The sequence below is a fragment of the Crocodylus porosus genome, unplaced genomic scaffold (assembly GCF_001723895.1).
Source record: "Crocodylus porosus isolate Cpor-Errol unplaced genomic scaffold, CroPor_comp1, whole genome shotgun sequence".
Lineage (NCBI taxonomy): Eukaryota > Metazoa > Chordata > Crocodylia > Crocodylidae > Crocodylus > Crocodylus porosus.
The window spans coordinates 47,606,712-47,626,959 of NW_017728949.1; the positions used below are offsets into that span (position 1 = coordinate 47,606,712).

A 20,248-nucleotide genomic window follows, 5' to 3' on the forward strand; every position below is an offset into this window, starting at 1 on the left:
GCCCTCCAAGCCCTGCCATGGCTGCCCCACCTGACCCCAAGCCCTAGACCACCTGGTCTCACCCTCTCTAGCCCCCCGAGCCTCCAGCATCCCAGGAAGCCACCCCCTGCACTCACCAGCACTAGCAGCTGCCATTGCAGTCACTGGGGCCCACCCCACACAGTGCAGAGTTAGGTGACAGCCACAGTAGCCCCAGCCTGGGCCCTGCTGCCCTCCCACTGTGTGGGGGTGGTCTGCCAGGAGGCACCAGAGCCCCCAGAGCCCCTGCTACTGTGGTGAGTAGAGGCTTTTGTTTTTCTTTTTTAAGTGCCAGAGGCTGGGGGGGCAGCCATCAGGGGGTGGCAGATGCAATCAGGGGATGGGACCAGGTGAGGCAGCCATTGGGGAATCTGGGGAAGCAGGGAGGGTTGGGTGAAGCTGCCATGGGGGGGGCTGCAGTAGCTGGTGGGGGATGGGGCCAGGCGGGGCAGCAATCCAGGGGGCTGGGGCAGCAAGCAGGGGTGGGGCATGTGGGCCCTGTAGGGGGCTACCATTTGGCCCCTGTTGGGGGGCTGTGACCCCTGTGGACGTGAAGTATACTCTGTCCAAGTTTGAGGACAATACTAAATTGTGGGGTGAAGTGCACACTACAGAGGGTAGGGAACAATTGCAGGCAGACCTGGACAGGTTAGAAAAGGTGGCAGTACACAATAGGATGTAGTACAAGGACAAGTGCAGAGTGCTGCACCTAGAGTGCAAAAATATCCAGCACCAGCACACCTTAGAGCTAGAAAATGACCCTTTCAGCAGCACAGAAGTGGAAAGGGACCTTGGAGTCATAGTGGACTCCAAGATGAACATGAGTCGCCAGTGTTATAAAATCATCAGCAAAGCTAACAATACTTTATTGTGCATCAGCAGATGCATGACAAATAGATCCAAGGAGGTGATACTTCCCCTCCATGCAGCATTGTTCAGACTGCAGTTGGAGTTCTGCGTCCAGTTCTGGGCAGTGTACTTCAAGGAGGATGTTGATAGACTCGAGAGGGTCCAGAGGAGGGCCACTCGTATGGTTAGGGGCTTACAGGGGAAGCCCTATGACAAGAGACTGAGGGACCTGGACCTCTTCAGCCTCCACAGAGAAGGCTGAAGAGGTGATATTGTGGCTGCCTACAAATTCATTAGGGGGACAAGGCAAGGGATCGGAAATTCTCTGTTCACCAGGGTGCCTCTTGGGGTAACAAGGAACAATTGACACAAACTGACAGAGAGTAGATTTAGGCTAGATATCAGGAAAAACTTCTTCATGGTGAGGGTGGCCAAAACTTGGAATGGGCTTCCAAGGGAGGTGGTGCTCTCCTCTACCTTGGGGTTTTTTAAGAGAAGTTTGGATAGGCATCTGGCTGGGGTCTCTATCTCACACTGTCTCTCTCTATATACATATTGGTCTTTTGTTTTAATTGTGGAGGAACATAGATTTGGGGGTATTTTACAGAGTGACTTTAGGATTTTTTTTATCAGGGATTTTCCAATTTTCCAATAGGGAACACCAGAAATCCTGCTAGGGAGGCCAGTGGCAGGACCCTGCCTGCTCAGAGCTGGCACCTTGGACCCAGCTGGAGATGACTGACCTCCTGGCCGGTTGAGGCCAACAGTTCAAAGCAGGCCACCACAACTGGAACATCTTCTTATCTAATAATATGCAAATAGTGCTATGTTCAAACCTATATTAGAATCTTCCTCTTAACAACAGCATCTCTGCCTTTTCTTGGTTATTTGTTAAACAACAGGATGGTTTTTCTTAGTTGTGTACTTTTAATTTTCAAAAAATGCCATGATTTTTATAAGCCAAGTTATATCAAATATGAGTTATGAATGGATGGTATTCATCATTCGTGATAAGACCATGTTTTTATTTATGGATTACAAATAGTGTAAAGAAGACCACTCAGAAAACCCTTTTAAGACTCTAGGTAAACCATTTTTGCCTAGGGTGTCAATGATGAGCTAAACAGACAAGGTTGCCTGAGAATTTTTTTCCTCAGATTATTTAAGTGACATTAACCATAAGTTTTCATTCTTTCAAATGCTTTGGTTTAATTTAAAATCAAATCTTTGCTCTAAATTTCAATTTTTTCCTAATGGCTATTTTGACAAGTCTTCTTCTAATAAAGCCCAGCTGAGTGCTGAGCAAAGGTAGTGGCCTAAGTATTTTCTCAGGATTTTCATTTTTTAGATATTTATGTTAAACAACAGGAACTGGGCAGGTCTGAAGCTCTGTGAAACAGTAAATAAAGTAATGTTGGTCTTAAGAGGTTCTGTATGTGACTTCCTACCTCATACTACAAGGCAGCTGTTTCATGCACTGCAGCCTCTGCTTGTTTTTTCAGGCTCTGTGCTTTTGCTTCCCTATGTTTTTTTCTGCAGTCCTTAGGACTTTAACAACTCAGTGTAAAAAACACGTGTAGCAGATGTTGTTTGCACCGATGTCTTCAGAGAGGCAAACTGCAAATAATCAATATTAAGTAATTTAAGAGCAAAAAGGCCAGGTGATTTGGGGAAGCTGGCTGGTGAAGGTTACAAGACAAGTGTATGATGCTTGAATGCTTTATGGGAAAATTACAGTGGAGGTAGGATAAGCTCTAAAAAGTTAGGATTTCCTAGGCTGTATTAACCTCCAGCCCCAAGGGAAGTTGGAGTCCAGTCGCTTGTATTGAGTTCTGCTTATATCTTATTGCTCAGCAGTTAACTGCCTAATACTTGATCACACATACTTCAGAGGTAGGCAGATGAATGTTGGACAGTTAAAAAAATCATTTCATAAATGGCACTAATACCATATTATCTTGCATACAACATGTAACGTCCCGTCCCCCCCCAAAAAAAAAATAAGCCCCCAAAATTGGGGTGTGACTCAAGTGGGAAAGCTGTTTTCTTTGCTGGAAAAGAAGCAAGCCTGGAGACACTGTGCATGCCATGCAGCTGCCAACATTGCTGCAGCTTGTGTCTGGCTCAGAAAACTGAAGGAGCAGAGTCCTCTGTTAACCCTCTAACCACTGTAGCTCTTGGCTGAGCACTGCAGCTTGTGCCTGAAGCAGCAAGTAAGCTGCTGGCAGAATCATGATGAAGACTAAGATGTGGAAACAACACTTTATTTACAGGAACTTATAAAAAGAACTATTTATTCACAGTAAAGGGCTATCAGCCTTATAACCACCCTTGCAAAAATTTCAGGCCTAATCTGGAAATATAGTGTCCAGGAAGTGCAATATCCCAGGAGATAGTCTGGGTGAAGTAGCAGGAACTTCCTGGTGTCAACTGCTTCATCCAGACTATCTCCTGGGATGCTACATATCCTCCATACTCTATGTTCCCAGGAAGACTTACACTGGGTGCATATATATGAAACTCTTACTGTACATTAGCCTAAAAACACTACACAGTAGAGTGTCACAGCACAAACACTGATAATAGCCTATTACACAGTATTATTAGGCTAATGTACAGTGTCACTAATTAACTGTGCACCAGCACTAATATGCAGTAACTTTAGGTACTGTGCATTTAGTTAGTCCTTTATCAAGGAAGTTGTCAACTAAATGCACAGTATCTAAGGTACATTAATGAACATATAGATGTGCCCTCTGTGTCACACAACTGACCATAACCCTGCCTTTCTACATTCTGCCTTCGAAAATCAAGGGGCATATTTTATTTGTGGGCATGTTGTACATGAGAAAACATGGTATTCCATGCTTATCTTAAGCCATGTAACTTTCAATTTCCCCAACTGGATCAGCTATAGTTGCACGGGTTCATCTACACAAGCCATTTAGGTGATATGATAAACTCCAGCACAGTTTGAGCCAGTCGTTTGCTCCTGAGTGCAGCATCTGCATGTGCATCTAGGAGCTGGCAGCAGGCTCAAGGAGTCAGCCCTGGGTTCCAGGTAGCAGTGGAAGAGCTGGCTGGGAACTCTGAAGCCATGTAGCTGACCCCCTTACCCTGCTGCCAGCCTGGGGCTGCTCCACCTCAGCTCAAATTGCTGCAGTCCCAGTCACTGCCCACACATGCATTTATGCTCAATAAAGGATTCTGCTGTAAGATAGACCTGTCCCCAACAGTACTATCTTATGGCAGAGTTAATTAATTTATGGCACCCTAAATACCAGTGCACGTGTAGATGGTGATGGTTTACTGCAGAGCTAATTAGTCAACTCCACAGTAGAGCACACATGTAGATGCACCCCATGGATAGTAAATACAGAGGATACTTCTGCTGGCTATTTTTTCCTATACCAGCAGTTCCCAACCTCGGGTTGTAACCCAAATGAGGGTTATGGGGGCAATGCTGGCAGCACTGCATATAAAGGCTGAGCAGCACTGTGTGCCAGGAGCTCCCTTGCCTTTGGGCCACTGCCACACTCCACTCCCAGCAGCAGGTCACAGCAAAAAAATGTTGGGAACCACTGCTCTATATATTTTCCTAGTGTTTAAAAATTGCATCACTGGAGAAATACAGCAGCATTTATTCCCTTTTTCTTCTTGGACAATTCCAGTAGGACAAAACTGCTGGCAAGAGAAGGTCTGATACTTCAGAACAAAGAATAAAAAATAAGACACATCTTCTCTTCCTATAAATATGACATAGGGTTTCTACAGTATCTTCAGAAATCAAAATGCTAAGAGATACTCCTTTCCATAGAACTTCATATTTCCAAGAAAGACTTGTGAGAAATTACATTGGTTCAGCTACAAAGGGAGTGGCATTACCTATAATTTCTAGTAATTCTGACACAGTCATGGACACTTAGACCAGATATTTTATGGAGGTGTACGAAAAATGTTTATTTTAATAATTCTATCTCCACTGACAGGGAAGGGAAAAATGGAAGAGGGGCTTGTGGAAGATGCCAAGAGCCGATAAATGAGTTGGAAATGATGACTGCTGGTAGCTGGAGGATTAGATTCCAAATATTCCTGTTTTATTTCCCAATAATCACATTGTGTTAAAACTTTATCAGTCAGTTGTATTTTTGAAGATGAATCTGTAGGAAATAGGCTGGAGACTTGCTTTAAGGAAAAAAAGCTATAAATAACTTGCCAGTGAATAAATAACTTCTTAGAAATACCTTTTTCTCTTTTGAATTCAGTTACCTGGTCTAAATATCACCAAGATAATTCACATAAAACTCATTAGAAATTTTAAAGGAATCTATGATTTAGATAAAATGTGGCAAAACATTTGCCTTTTTTAATATAATACACCTATTAGTTCTGATTTGCATACTATTCAAATCACTCAAGTTTATTTAAAAATCCTACATACGCTAAATTTGAAATGGAATAGTTCTTTTGAAGATACTGGGTGCATCTATATGTGCAATTAATGCTATTTGGCTTTAATGCACAGTAAATTTACATATGCATGTGTAGGTAGTGCAGTTACTGTATGGTAGACTAATTTCATATGTAGTAAGCACCTGCATATGTAGATGGCAACACTTTACTGTGCAGTAGTTAGTCTACTAAACAGTAAAGTGTCTCATGTAGACAAGGCCATTGGAGAGAAAAGGAAGGAATCAAGATTATAGTTAAAACTGAATTTCAGTCTTAATTTTGCAAAGCCAACATTTCATGATATATTGGCTTACTCACGACTATATTATATGCAGTTTGAATGTAAACTATAACTGGCAATTTGATTTTTGATAAAAAAAATTGTCTATATAGGTTGTTCCCATATTTTCCAACTGCTTCATTTTCATCATGATGTAGCACTTACAGACATGCCTTATTTGGCTCTAAAATTGCATCTGAGTTTTTCTAAATCATACCACATCTTTCCCTAGAAGTCTCTAGCTCTTTTGCATTTATTACCTCAGAACAGATCTTTTTTGTGGTTAACTCTTTACAGACATACATGAAAAGTGATATGACTTTGCAAGTGTTAGCTTGCCTGAAACATAACAGTCATCTGCATAAGAGCAGATGGTACTAACTTATCTGGAACATGACTGTCAGCCACACATTCTCATCAGGTCTCAATAAAAAAAAGTCTTGTCAACTGAAGATATACTTTTAATCTTAATAAAATACATATGTGTTTATATATTTAAATTACTGTATTTTGCCTTAATAAGTACTTGAAACTATAGCAGTTCTTTTGTAATTACCCATTTGTATCTCCAAATGGATTTGTAGCACCTTGTAATGTTTAGACATTCTGCAGTTAAGGTAAATTCACCTTTACCCTCCGGTATACACAGACTACCCCAAGCATGGTGAAACTAGTACAGTGCTGCTTTGTATATATAGGGGATAAGACCGAATGCATGGAGTTACTGTACAGAGTATACCCGTATCTGCCCGGGACAAAGATATTTTTTGGACCCTTGGCACATATCATAAGACAGATTCACCAGCCAAACCTATTTTTCTGTCATGAAACAAGATTTAACAGTCAACAAATCTACTACACCCATGATCCTGCCCTTTGGGAAACATTTCCTTCTTCCCTAGGTCCAGCACATGGGTCTAGGCCAAGCTTTTTTACTTGAGCTTTGTGTGGCAAAGAGGATTTAGTCAAGTAAATTAAAAGTTCACACACCACGTATTGCTAAGTATGAGCTAAGTAGCTGACTTGAACGACTAACTACCAATCACTGGATTGACTACCAAAGACTAGGGTTGTAAATGATTCATTTAAGTTCTGACAATGAAACTTGAATGAATTTACCTTAGCAAATAATCAAAACAATGAAGAATAATTATAAAAGTAATCTGGAACTTATTTTAGGAGAAACTTAACCTAACATTGAGTTTTGTGTTATCTAATACAAAGCATGAAAGCTAATTGGTCCGACAGACTGCATTAATATTATCAAACATCAGAATACTAGCAGTTGCATTATTTACCAGTTAATATATACTAATTACATAGTAAATAAAATGACAGAAGAGGAAGCTAGTGCATTTGCAAATTAAAGCTTGGTAGCAGCCAGCTATAAAGTTAGTACACATTTTCAAGATCTAATTTTATAGTAGGGGTGCCTGAATAAAGATAATTTTGGCTGATAACAACGGCTGATTATTAACCAGCCATACCAGCAGATATCAATCCAACAGCCAATATATAGCCTGGCAGCTTGAAGAGCAACATCTGACTGGTAAGTTTGTAGTAGGGAAGGGAAGTGGGGAGGCAGATCAAAGCCCACAGTGAGGGTGGAAGTGGGTTGGGCTGGGACAGGCACTGCCCAACTGGGGTGAGGCAGGGAGTGGGGTGGAGCTGCAGGCAGCTTATCTGCAAGGCACAGGGTGACAGGGAGGGAGGCAGCTCCCCACCACTGCACACATCCCTGGGGAGGCATGGAGGCATAAGCCCCTCAGATTTGTGCACAGGGTGAGAGTGGGATGCTCACTGTGGACTTGGGGCCAGGGGCTCTACCAGCCTCCTTCTGGTGAGGGGGTTGGGGATGTGCTTGGAGTGGGCAGGGTGGACATCAGTGGTGCTGAGAGTGGGGGCTATGTGGTGGGCTACAGCCACATCAAAATATGCCATAGCTACTCTTTGCCCCCTCCCAGCACTGCTGATGGTGCTCGCCCCACCCTTACTTGCCCCCAGTGCAGCCCCAGCCCAGCCCCCACACTGGCAAGAGGTTGGCACAGCCCCCGGCCCCATGTCCACAGTGGGCAGCCTGCTCTTGCCCCACACACAAATCTGGGGGGCACATGACTCCCATGCCTCCTCCAGGGGTGCGCACAGGTGGGGAGCCACCCTCCCCCTGGATGAGCCACCCATGCCTCCACCCTGTGCTCCACCCCACCCTGGCTGGGCAGCCTCTGCCCCTGCCCCTGCCCCTGCTCCATTCCCTCCTTCACCATGGGGGCCTTATTCCCTCCCCCATGCCCCTTCCCTCACAGACTTACTGGCTGGATGCTGCTTTCCACACTGCTGTGCTGCATTCCTGGCTGGATGCATGCTGTGAGCATGCATGCAACATTTCTCGGTGACATTATCAGCTACACGAGCCAAAAAAAGCTGATTGCTGATAATGGCAATTTTCCTTTTATCGATGCGGATCTGATATGGACTGATATATCGGTGGACCTCTATTTTATAGCTGGTTGGAGCTTTTTATTGTGTGATAGTTACTTTGCATTTGTAGCTGCTCTCAACCCACTGATTGTGCAATACCTGTAACCTGTAAGGAGGGCCTAAAATAAAGACCTGAACTAGTCAGGATTCCAAGATTCTTGATCATAGTTGTTGCCTTATATATCATTAACAACTGGAGAAAGTGTGGGGGGAGTGCCGAGCAGCCAGAGGCAATGGATTCAGTGGTTGGGGGTGTGCGAGTAGCCAAACGTGAAGTTGGCAGCTGCATGGAGTCACCACAGTCACTCTGCCTGGCTCCACAAGGCCCCCCAAAGTTTGGGGCCCAGGGCGGTTGCCACAGTTCAGCCCCCCTAGGGACAGCCGTGACTATATGCATCCAGTTTTTCAAGCAAGAGAAAATATGCACATGAAATGAAGACTAGATCATTTACATGGAAAACAGGAGAAACATTCTGTCCTAAAACCTTAAATAATGCTTATTATATTTATTTGATAAAAGCTATTATATACTTAATGAAAACTGGAAAACTTTCACAATCTATGCTAGTCATAAATGCCGACTTTTATTTTTCCCAGGGTGAAGCGGGGAGGGAGGCTAAGATGATGGACATGTGGAAAGTTTTATGCATTTCAGGTGACAGCCTTCTTCCTGAGGGGGGGCAGGGACCTCAGGCCCCAACATACTCAACTCTTCTGATGCTAGCCATATCATTATGCAGTTATTTATTTGTATTTCTAATTGTCAACCACAATTACTTGTACAATTATTAGATCAGTTCCTGCATTTTGTATTACTGTGAGTGAGATAGGTATAATCTTGTAGTAAAGCTTTAGGCATGTTTGTTGTTCTCTCTAATCAGCCTGCATGTATTGCCCTCTTTGTCAGTGGGTAATAAAATAATTAGCAAATATACCTTAACTGTTTTGAAGCTATGTTTGAATTAGAGTTCCAAAAAGAAGAAACTAGAGATACTGTATATTGAACTTCATTGCCTACCATTCTTACTTCTCACAGGGGTAAAACCAAGCTGGAGCAATCAAGAATGCAGCTCTGGTGCTTTTTAACCAGACAGAGCAACGTGTCACCAATTTTACACAGGTTACCTAAGCAAGTTATACATATATAATCACTTTTTAATGGATATTGATTGGCCTGCATGCTACTCAGCTATGTTCCTTCCCTATCCATTGCAAGATGGTAGAAACATGCACAGCTGCTCTCTGCTGAGTCACATGACTCACATCACAGCATGGTCAGGCAAGATTGGCAACCCAAACATACATTTGACTCTGCTTATGACTTTTCTTAATACTTCTTTATAAAGTACTTTAATAATTAACTGCATGCTCAATAGGTTTTGAATTATGGATCATAAAATTACAGGAATGTTCAACTTTAAAAAAGTCAAAGGAAAAAAGGGAGCATGCACAGTTTTTAAATAATATAAAAACAACCCTTTTTGATTCAGCCCTTATAAATGTATTGTGTTGATAAAGGACGTGTAGATGTTTTTGTGTAATACTTACTGTTACTTTAGAGCTCCTTATTTAATACTAATTTGAACATATTAATGAATCTCATTTGCTGCAAATTTACATGCATTTAAATTTGAACAGTCCATATGTTGATCAGAATGTAATGCAAATATTACCAGCCATACTTCGTTTTCATTTGGACACCACATATGTTGACTTTTCATTAATATACTGAGGCAGGTCACATAATTTTATAGTATTTTGAAAATGTTATACAAAACAAATGTTTTTAAAAAAATATGGAGTACTCGAAATTTCCTCTACCACATAAATTTAAATTGGGATACATACCTTGTAATACTCACATCTGTGATTCAAGTCTTGAACTCACATTACTCACTGTAAATTACTGAATATGGAGCAACTAACATAACTTTTAACAAAATTACACAATGCAATAACTGACAGGACCTTCACTTCCCATGAACACTAGATATAATGCAAAAAATGGAACATTTAAAAAGTTATACATCCATTTCCACTCTGAGCTACAACAGTATGCATCTGTAGCAATTTTACTGCCATTACAGAAGTGTGAATTTATACCAGTGGGACTCAAAGTAAAATTTGACATGATGGTAGCAAAGGACAAAGGACATTTTAGTGACAGTGGATGCATCTACATATGCAATTAATGCAACTGAATATACTCCAGCTCAATTTAAGCTGGAGTAAACTAATTCTGACATCACCGTCTACATGTGCTTTTAAGCACAGTAATTTACTGTGCTGCCTGATACCAATTGAATCTGATGGAACTATCCAGCAATGCAGTAAATCAGTGTACTGCACCCTAATTGCCACACACAAGTAGATGGTGATGCTTTACTACACAGGAAATGAATATGCTGTTCAGTAAATGTGTCCCACGTAGACATGCCCAGTGATTACAATCCTACCTCTGGATACTAGGGCTGTGTGAAGCTTAAGTCCCTGATTCAATTCGGTGGAGATTCGGCCTGATTTGGTGGCTGAATCTCCGAATCTGAATCAAATCAGAGAATCTTTTAATCTCTTTGAATCGAATCAGAAACCTCCAAATCGATTCAGAGAGATTTGGAAGGATTTGGAGGTTAGGACATAGAGAGAGCTTTAAATGTTTTTTCTACATACCTCTAGGTAGCAGGCGCTCATGAGTGCTGCAATGCTGGGGTGCATGAAGCATCACACAGGAGCACGGGGGCTCCCCATTACACTCGGTAGCAGACCCAGAAGTGGACCAGAAGTACTTCCAGGTACCCTGGGGAGCACGATGGGGGCTCCCTCTGTGCCTCTCCAACTCAGTGACTAGTGCCTCCTGGGTCTGGGGGGGGGGCACCTGGGGTCCCCCCCTGCAGCTGATCACCAAGCCAGGGAGGCATGGGGAAGCCCCTCAGCAGACCCAGAAGTGGACTGAAAATACTTCTGGTCCACTTCTGGGTTTGCCGCTAAGGATGTAGAGGGCCTCGCTCCGCCCCCACCCCCCCGTGCTCCTGTGGGACACTGCATGCTTCCCAGCATTTCAGTAATCATGAGCCGCGCTGGTACCTCAAGGTATGTAGAAAAAACTTCTAAAGCTGTGTCTGTGTTCGAATCACTGATTCTCCAAATCAGCATTGAATCTTCATTCAGATTCAGCTGAATTGAATCAGGGACAGTGATCTGAATCAACTAACCAAATCACTGTCCCTGATTCAGGCTGAATCTGAAACCGAATTGAATAGGGCCTGCTTCACACACCTGTACTAGATACTGAAGGTCAAACCATTATAACTAGGAGGAATCCCATTGACTTCAAAGTATCTGTCTATATGAACCAATTTTAGTTGAATGTTTCATGCAAGTGGTCTTCCTTTTTAAATATGAAGATAGCTGTGCTGTGAAAAACAATCATTTCCTCTTAAGGTCTATTCTGTGCCGTCTTCCCCACATGCCGAGAAGGCAGTACTGCACTGTGTGTCTTTAAATGCAAAATGCCATCATTTAGGTCAGAAGTGTAGGTTGTAACTCTGTTGGTCACTCTAAGGACATAGGCAGACGCGGTTCTTTGGGTAAATTGGATATCTTTTATTAGACCAACTCAAATAATTGGAAAAATTCTTTGCAAGCTTTCAGGTACAATTACCTTTCCTCTTCTTGATGAAGGATAATTGTACCAAAAGCTTGCAAAGAGGATTTTTTCCAACTATTTGAGATGGCCTAATAAAAGATGGCCGATTTACCCAAAGAACCTTGCCTGCCTATCATTCAGGTCATGCACCTCATTTTCTCCCCTAATAAAACCTAACCGCATAGAAGATATAATTGATTTGAAATTATGTACAGTTTAGGTAATCAGGACTCATAGTAGAGATGAGATCTTTTATTAGACCAACAAGATTTTTGCAAAAAAAATTCTTTACTTGCAAGTTTTCTGACACAAACACCCTTCATCAGGCATTTGAGAAAAGATCATAAAAGATCTTCTGGGTAGAAATGAAAGTTCCTATTTCATAGGATTTCACAGAGGAGTCAATAGATGGAAAACTCCTTTTGGCAGTCAATTCACAGCTGGTATGAAGCCTCTTACCTCCTGTGAGGATCTGTGATGATGCAAATTACCTTAAAACAAAGGCAGGAGCAGGATCTCAGGTTGCAGTTAGTCACAGTTGCTTCCTACTTGGGAAAATATGAAGATTTCATTTTTTAAAAAATGGCTAAAATTCAATATCTTCCATGTGTCAGGTACCCAGGTTGTACCTGTATTCGTCTACAGGAAAAGGGAATCAGGACTCGTAGTAAGATGATATCTTTTATTAGACCAACAAGATTTTTGCAAAAAAAAATTCTTTAATTGCAAGCTTTTGGGCACACATACCCTTTATCAGGCATAGTTTAGGTGGCATCTAATATCTACTATTTTTAAATGACATGTTAATGGTTAGTAATTTAAACCAGGTTCACCACCTCTTGTGTGCTAAAAAAATTCAAATTATTGTATAGTCTCAGAGAATAAATATAATGTAGTATATAAATATAATGTAGATATGCTTGAGCTAAATCAAAAGCTCAGGATAAAGCTTTAAGGGAAGCAGACAGGTTATTTTCTTGGCATATAAGTAAATTAGCTCTTACAATGTTTGAGATTTATGTAGATTTTGAGGCAATTTGGAATGGGTGAATCCCTTTATTTATCTTATATTTTGTCTCTCAATTATACAGTAAGTCATAATGATCAAAATTCTAAGTCTGAAACTAATGGATGGATTACTAAAGGCAATTTATAATGGCTGAATCCCTTTCTTCATGTTATTGTCACCTGAATCATGAAGCAGTTTGTAAAGCTTAAAAATATTGCTACCTGCTCCTGTTCCCATTGAAATCTAGAGGAGAGTTAAATGGGAGCAAGACTGGGTCCTATGTGAATGCATTCTAATGGAAATGGGCACATTAACATGCTGATGGTCAAGGCTTATTTGATTATTTAAACTGTTAAAATTAAGAGATGCATTACTTCCCAGCATATAGGTTCAACTCTACATGCATACAAATGAGGGACTCAAATATTCGTAAGCAGTCCTGCTTAAACTTCTTTTTCACATCCTGTACAATAGTATATATTATACCAATAATATTCTTCTACCCAAATAACCAATATAAGCCCATACAAGTAGTTTTTTCTTTGATTACTTTTGTGTGTGTGTTTTTCCCCACAATAATGCTCAGGCTTCTGCTCAATCAAGCATGCTGGTTTGCTGATTCAGGCCTTGAGAATGCTACATCATAAGCAAATGTTTTCAAATGTATCCCTGTAGATAATAAGACATCATTTCTACAGGTGCAAATGAGTATCTACAGGGAACGGAATGTTTTAGGATGTGATAATCCTACATGTGACATAAAAGGAAAAATTTGACAAAGAATGACTGTGTATTTTGAATGTCCTTTTATTTTATTAGTTTTACTCCTAGAAAAAGTACCAGAATTAATGCCTCCATCGCTAAATGTTAAGGATTATTTTTTTAATTTGAGGGGTAGAGGAAATAATTTTCATTTACTTCATATATTTTTTTTTTAATTTGTGATTATTTGAGATTAACTGAAAAATAAACAAAGAACACGCTGAGGAGTTGCCACATTTGTTATATTACTAAACATATACTGCAGTTCTAATATTTGCTATTTAATGATTATTCTGATAGGACTAATGGAGACAGGTCTATACGAGGCAGAAATGTTCAAAGAATTGGCTTCACTGAACTGGCAGTCATTCGAAGTATAAAAATTGATTATTGTTGTGATCTTTTATCCTATTATCCTTTAGGTCTATTTTATTGAGTTCAGTGGTGCTGAATCAGTCTCTAAATGATTCCTAATCTGCCTAATTTAAATGTATCAGATTATTTAATAATACTAAATTGTCAGTTAATTAAGGAACAGAGCACAGTTCCAATGACAGGAAGAAGTTAAGTCTTATTATAGTAAATAAACAAATATAAAAGAAGTTCACAATTTTTATTTTTTGCTCTAAAAGAATGGTTCTTTCTTTTCTTTTTCCTACTATAGGTAATTTTGTGCTAGTAATTGTCAATTTTCTTCCATTACTTCAGCACTTTGCTATGTAGATAATAGCTAAAATGGAATGGTGAAAGCAAAAGTGTGAAATACTTCTATATAATACAGTTTTATTTCCTTCATGTTTCACATATATTTGCCTAGTAATTACTAAACATTAATACTGATCTCTCAGTTCTAATGCACATATACTTTCAATATTTGTTACTTGTGGTCTTTAGAATATGTTCTGATATTGAAAATTAGTTAGTTTTTTAAATAGACAATATTGACATAATTATTGAATATATTAATCTTTCAAAAACAGTGTTATTAAGGAGCCATATGTATACATCACACTGTGCTATTAAAGCTTCTGTAACCAAGAGAAAGCATATGAGGAATGCTGGAATGCTAACAGATATATAATGCATACATGGTTTCCAAAATATACCCGTGTGTGTGTGTGTGTGTGTGTTTTAGATAAGTCTATTTACCAGAAGAGAAACCTTGCAGTGTTTGTTTTTTCTAAATTTCACTGCACTCATAGTTATGCCATGACTGGTTATTATCAGTATACAACAGAGCTGAGTTTAATTTACTGAAATGTTGTATTTGTGAAAGCCAAATATCGAGACTTAAGCCCACAAATTTCTATTAGCAATCACATAAATACTTATAAATATGCCAAAAATGTTAAATCACTTGATCTGGAGGGTTGATGAGAAAAATAAATTGTTCATCTACACCTGATGTTTAGACAGACACAGTGCACATAATCTACAATAACATCACATTATTTCTTATCTACCAGTTTATTCCCCCTATGGGATAATGTTTAATAACATGAAAGAACTAGATGTATTTTTTTAAATGTTTATGGTCACTAAAGAAAAACATGAAAATACCCCTTTCAAGAGTTAGTGTGTATTACAGGCAATCCCACTTAATGCTCTTAACTGGTTCTGGAAAAACCAAGTATTAAGTGGAACTGCACTAAGCGAAACCCATTTCCCCATAATGAACTAATGTAAATAGAGATAATTAGTTACTGCCACTTCTTGCTGCAACTTCTCACCACCGCCTCCTTTTCCCACCTCTCTGCCTGCCTGCTGGTCTCTCCAGCCCCACGTGCCAGCCCACATGTGCCAGCCCTGCATTTCTGCCACTCCACCCTGGGTCCCTGCCAGCCCTGGCCTCAGGCAGCAGTGGAGGCCCCGCACTCACACCTACCCCCCCACACTCATTGCTGCTTACTGCTGCTGCTTCTCTCCACTCCCCCATCCACCGGCCACTCCAGCATTGTGTGCCAGCCCAGGGCCCCTGCTGGCCCTGGCCCTGCAGCACCAGTGCAGGCTCCGCACTCATTCCTGCCCGCCCACTTGGTGCCACTCACCACTTCTCACTGCCGCTGCTGCTTCGCTGAGCACTAGAATGAAACTAGCTTAGCGCTACGTGAAATCAGGTATTCATTTTAAATGAGAGCTTTAGCAAAATAGCATTAAGTGAAACCACATTAAGTGGGGGTTGCCTGTACTGCAGAGCATATTATGCAAGCCAAAATGTCTCTTCAATTTTTTATTTTTATCCACCGATACAAAATTATTTTTGTATCTCGCTTCACCTGTCACTTGAAAACAATAAATACATTTTCCTCTACTTCTTTTCAAACTCTACTTCTTTTCAGACAAGTCTCTTTGACTCAAACCACATAATCTCATCTTCCAACAAGAAATAATGTGGCCAGAAGTAGAACATTGACCAGCTGCCATTCTGCTTATGTCTTCCACATGGAATTTTTTAATTAATGTAATTTGGATAGCAGAAGTATGAATATTAATACAGGATCAACATTTCCTACCTTGAAAATCAATGACTTCTAAATTACTCATTTTATGGATTACTTGGCTATTTGTTTCCAAATAACTGAGAACCCAACTTGTAGGCTCTCTCCTAACTTAACAGAAAGACAACAATACTTGACACTTGTAAGATTATGCCTAAAATCAATAGAAACACTGGTCTTCATAACATCTTTTTAACAAAAGCAAAACTCAAAATTATTTTTAAAAAATCATAATGTAATAATGTAACTTATATCAAGGGTTATAGTGAAACAGATTGTTGCAACAAGTTAGAACTCATGTACAGATATTGGCTTTTTTGGAAGCCTTCCTTGCAAATCTTGGCACTCCTACCAATTCCTCAGGATTTCCTGTGTCTGTACTCACAACGATGATCTCAACATCTCATAATGACATTTGATTGATCATTTGGGTTATAATTTTATTCATTTTAATATTTCTGATACCAAATTGAGAGTACTACCTGTTGATTCACTATTACTCATATCCTGGGCTGATAAAATATCAGGTTAAATCCTTGGGATGCTGTAAATCCATGTAATTTAGCAGAATGTGATGCTCCCTTGCTAGGCAATCAAGGAAGTTGTCTCGATATGCCACATAAGGATCTGTCCTGTCAGCCTCAAAGTACTTTGCATAGGATTATTACTTCTTGATGAGGAAATGCACTAACATTTCCTTATTAAAGAGCACCTCTAAATTTTTCTGTATTCTGATATAGCACAGAATAAAAATTCTTTAAATAATACTAATAAGTGGTTTCCTCAATCAGTTTTAATTCCATATACACGTTTGTACTAACATCAATCTTTCTGTTAATTTGTAACAGAGTATGCTGCTTTTCCAAAAGTTTTACATTATAATTCTACCTCAATCATGTTAACAGTCTCTTACTAATACTGGAATTTAAGTTACTATGATGTACCATACTATGTATATTGCTGCATGGTATATAATGAAATGTTTTACTGAACTGCTTTCTTTAATGTTGTAGAACTGATTAGCACTCTTATTTAAGTGCAAATGAAAATTAATTCCAAATAAATTCAAACAGCAAAGGAACAATATTGACAATTAAAAACATGTTAGAAACTCTGTGACTCTGAGTGTCCCAACTTTCATGTTAGTTGTTTTGACAAACAAATGCATCTGCCCTTTGAAAAATATTTTATTTGCATATTTAAAAAGGAAACAAGCATGCCAAAATAATAAATAGCTCTAAACTGCCAATGGACTATCAGCTTTATCTACAGTCTGTTATGGCCTGTGGAAATATGTCCAATCATTTGAGTACCATCAAATCAATCTCACCTGAGTTAAGAAGTAGGGATTGAAAAACTCCCACTGGCATTTCTAAGAGTTTTGTCTAAGTAAAAACACTATTGGATTTGACTACATATAAAAGTAATAGTATGCATAATGGAAAAGAATGCAAAACAATGCATGTTCTAAAGTTAATTTGCTGATCCTCTCAGCTGATATAGCTATGAGCACCTGGTGCTGTGTATTTTTATGAGGATAGCCACTGACTTGATAATATTTCAATCCATATATTGTTTTGAGAAAACACCTTCTGTAGTGGATGTGAAATAACATACACATTTCTGTTAACTTTGTTACTGTGCTAGAAAAATTAAGTGGCATTTGCTGTGTAATCCAATGCAACAGAGAGAACTAAATAACTCAACAATATGGGGTATGCACCGGACCTTATTGTTACTGAATCTTTGTTTCAGAATTCTTATGTATGGAGCAGGTTAGTGGTCAAACTCCTTGTCACTCTTCGTCTCCTTTCCTTTCTGGAACACAAAACCATAACATGTAAATTTTAATGCTAAAATTTCACTTACAGTGCAGAATGTCACTATGTATTTACTAATATTTTTATTTAAAAGTTAGAGACTGGCATATTTCAATAGTTTCTATAAATACAGTACTTCATGAGGGAAAAAAGTGCATTTTGTGGGATTTTATTTGCAGAAACTAAATGCATCCAGCTCATCTGAAGGCAGTACAGTTGATATTGCCCCTCCTGGAGAGGGTGAACAAGCTGAGATTGAACCTGAAGAATCTCTCGAACCAGAAGCCTGTTTTACAGAAGGTAACAGCACACCATACTGACTAAAGATATAAATTAGTCAACAGCAGCTTGAGTCATACAGACAGTGTCTACCAAGAGCATAAGCAAGGGAAGATAATAAAGGCAGCAGTCCCAGATACCATCTTCAGAGGGAAGGGCAAAGATGCTAAAGTAGTCACTGCTGCCACCAGCAGTACAGCAGCTGGCATTGCCCAGGCTATGAAGGTGCCCTGTTAATTTTCAAACTCCATCTGCCTTTTTACTTCAACAGCCAATAGAAGTAGCTCCAAACTCAAATTAATAGTCATAAGACATCAAAGTAAACATTCTTTGGCAACTGGCTCTTTTCCATCCCATCCAATAACAGGATACCTCTCAGTAGGCATGCGCGAAGCTGGCCCTATTCGATTCGGATCTGGATACAGCCCAAATCAGGGACAGCGATTCAATTCGGATCATCCCTGATTTGATTTGGCCAAATCTGAATCTGAAAATTCGATGCTGACTCGGAGAATCGGCGATTCGGGCACAGACACAGCTTTAAATGTTTTTTCTACATACCTCAAAGCACCAGAACAGCTTGTCAATGCTGCAATGCTAGGGCAGATGGAGGGTCCCACAGGAGTGGAGGGGGGCTCTCCATGTGTTCAGCGTTGAACCCACCAGGAAGTGTGCAGGCCCCCTCAAGGCCCAACAGCTCAGCAGTCAGCGAGAGGGGGACCCAGGATGCCACCCCCAGACCCAGGAGGCACCAGTTGCCAAGCTGGAGATGGTGTGAGGGGGCCCTCCGGCACACTCCCTGGAAGACCTGGAAGTGCTGGGTCTGCTGCCGAGTGCGCTGTGGAGCCTCCTGCGCTCCTGTGGAACACTCCATGCACCCCAGCATCTACAAGCCGTCTACTACCTAGAGGTATATAGAAAAAACATTTAAAGCTGTCTATGTCCGAATCTCCAAATTTTTCCGAATCTCTCTGAGTCAATTTGGAGGGTTTCGATTCAATTTGGAGAGATTAAAGGGTCCTCTGATTTGCTTCGGATTCAGAGATTTGGCTACCGAATTGGGCCAAATTGAATTGGGGACCAAAGCTTTGCACAGTCCTACCTCTTAGAATTAGGGTTCCTAAATTAACTTTTCTGTTCCAAAAATGAATGTGTTCTGAAGTCTCTTAGGAGGGACCTTGAAATTTGGAGTGACATAATTTCTTTTGAACTCCATGAGCAAACAGAATTGTGGACTAAGCCTTGCATACAAGTGGCTTTTGCACACAGCTCAAAATAGTTGTGTCTAATATAGACAGATTTAAAAAAAAATTAAATCTTAATTGTACATGCAATAATGGATTGACTCAAATATTTTAAAAACATATTTACAACCCATCATTAGCTATCCAGTACCCTGTAAGTAAATATGGGATTCTTATGTCAGATTTTAAAAGTATTCATTAAGTGTGAATGGCTAGAAAACTAAGAAAATAATGAATTTGTTGTCAGTGACAGCCTACTTCAAAATAAGTTACTATTTGATCATAAGTTTTAATAACCTAATATCACATTTACAGGTTGCGTGAAGAAGTTCCCATGTTGTCAAGTAAGTATAGAAGATGGAAAAGGGAAAATATGGTGGAATCTTAGGAAAACATGCTACAGCATAGTTGAACACAACTGGTTTGAAACATTCATTGTCTTCATGATTCTCCTGAGCAGTGGTGCTCTGGTAAGTGAACTAAGTAAGAAAATGGGATTTTGGATTAAAGTTAGAGCATAACTGAGAATTTTGGCACCCAGGGAAGGATGGGAGTAAGGCATGGTGGTGCTAATTGCTGCAGTCTTGCTTAACTCCACTACCACAGGCTGCTGCCACCACTGGTACAACTTTTAAATCAACACTTAAGGCTGGTGATCAGTTCACCCACCTCTAGTTATTCCATAAAGACAATTTTCATGCAAATCCATACAGACAATTTTCATGCAAATGCCTCCAATGCAAAAATCACCACATTTGAACTTGTTTGTATTTTAATAGGGATGGGTGATATAGTAAAGGTAACAATACCAAGTATATGAGCCCTGGATAAATGTACTTTCTGTAACTACCCAGGTACTGAAAATATAGTAAGATTTTTTTTGTATGCTAAAGAAGCTCTTGTAAAAATTATT

General features: G+C 40.0%; 1 protein-coding gene across 2 annotated transcripts in view; it reads left to right on the forward strand.

Annotated features, from left to right (window-relative positions):
- The window catches only part of LOC109322534 (sodium channel protein type 2 subunit alpha-like), a 98,437-nt gene that overhangs the window by 47,652 nt on the left and 30,537 nt on the right, over positions 1-20,248 (forward strand). For both annotated transcript variants that reach the window (XM_019553599.1, XM_019553600.1), the window contains exons 17-18: positions 17,992-18,112; positions 19,651-19,805. In XM_019553599.1, the coding sequence (XP_019409144.1) occupies positions 17,992-18,112; positions 19,651-19,805 (276 nt within the window). The remainder of the gene's footprint in view (positions 1-17,991; positions 18,113-19,650; positions 19,806-20,248) is intronic.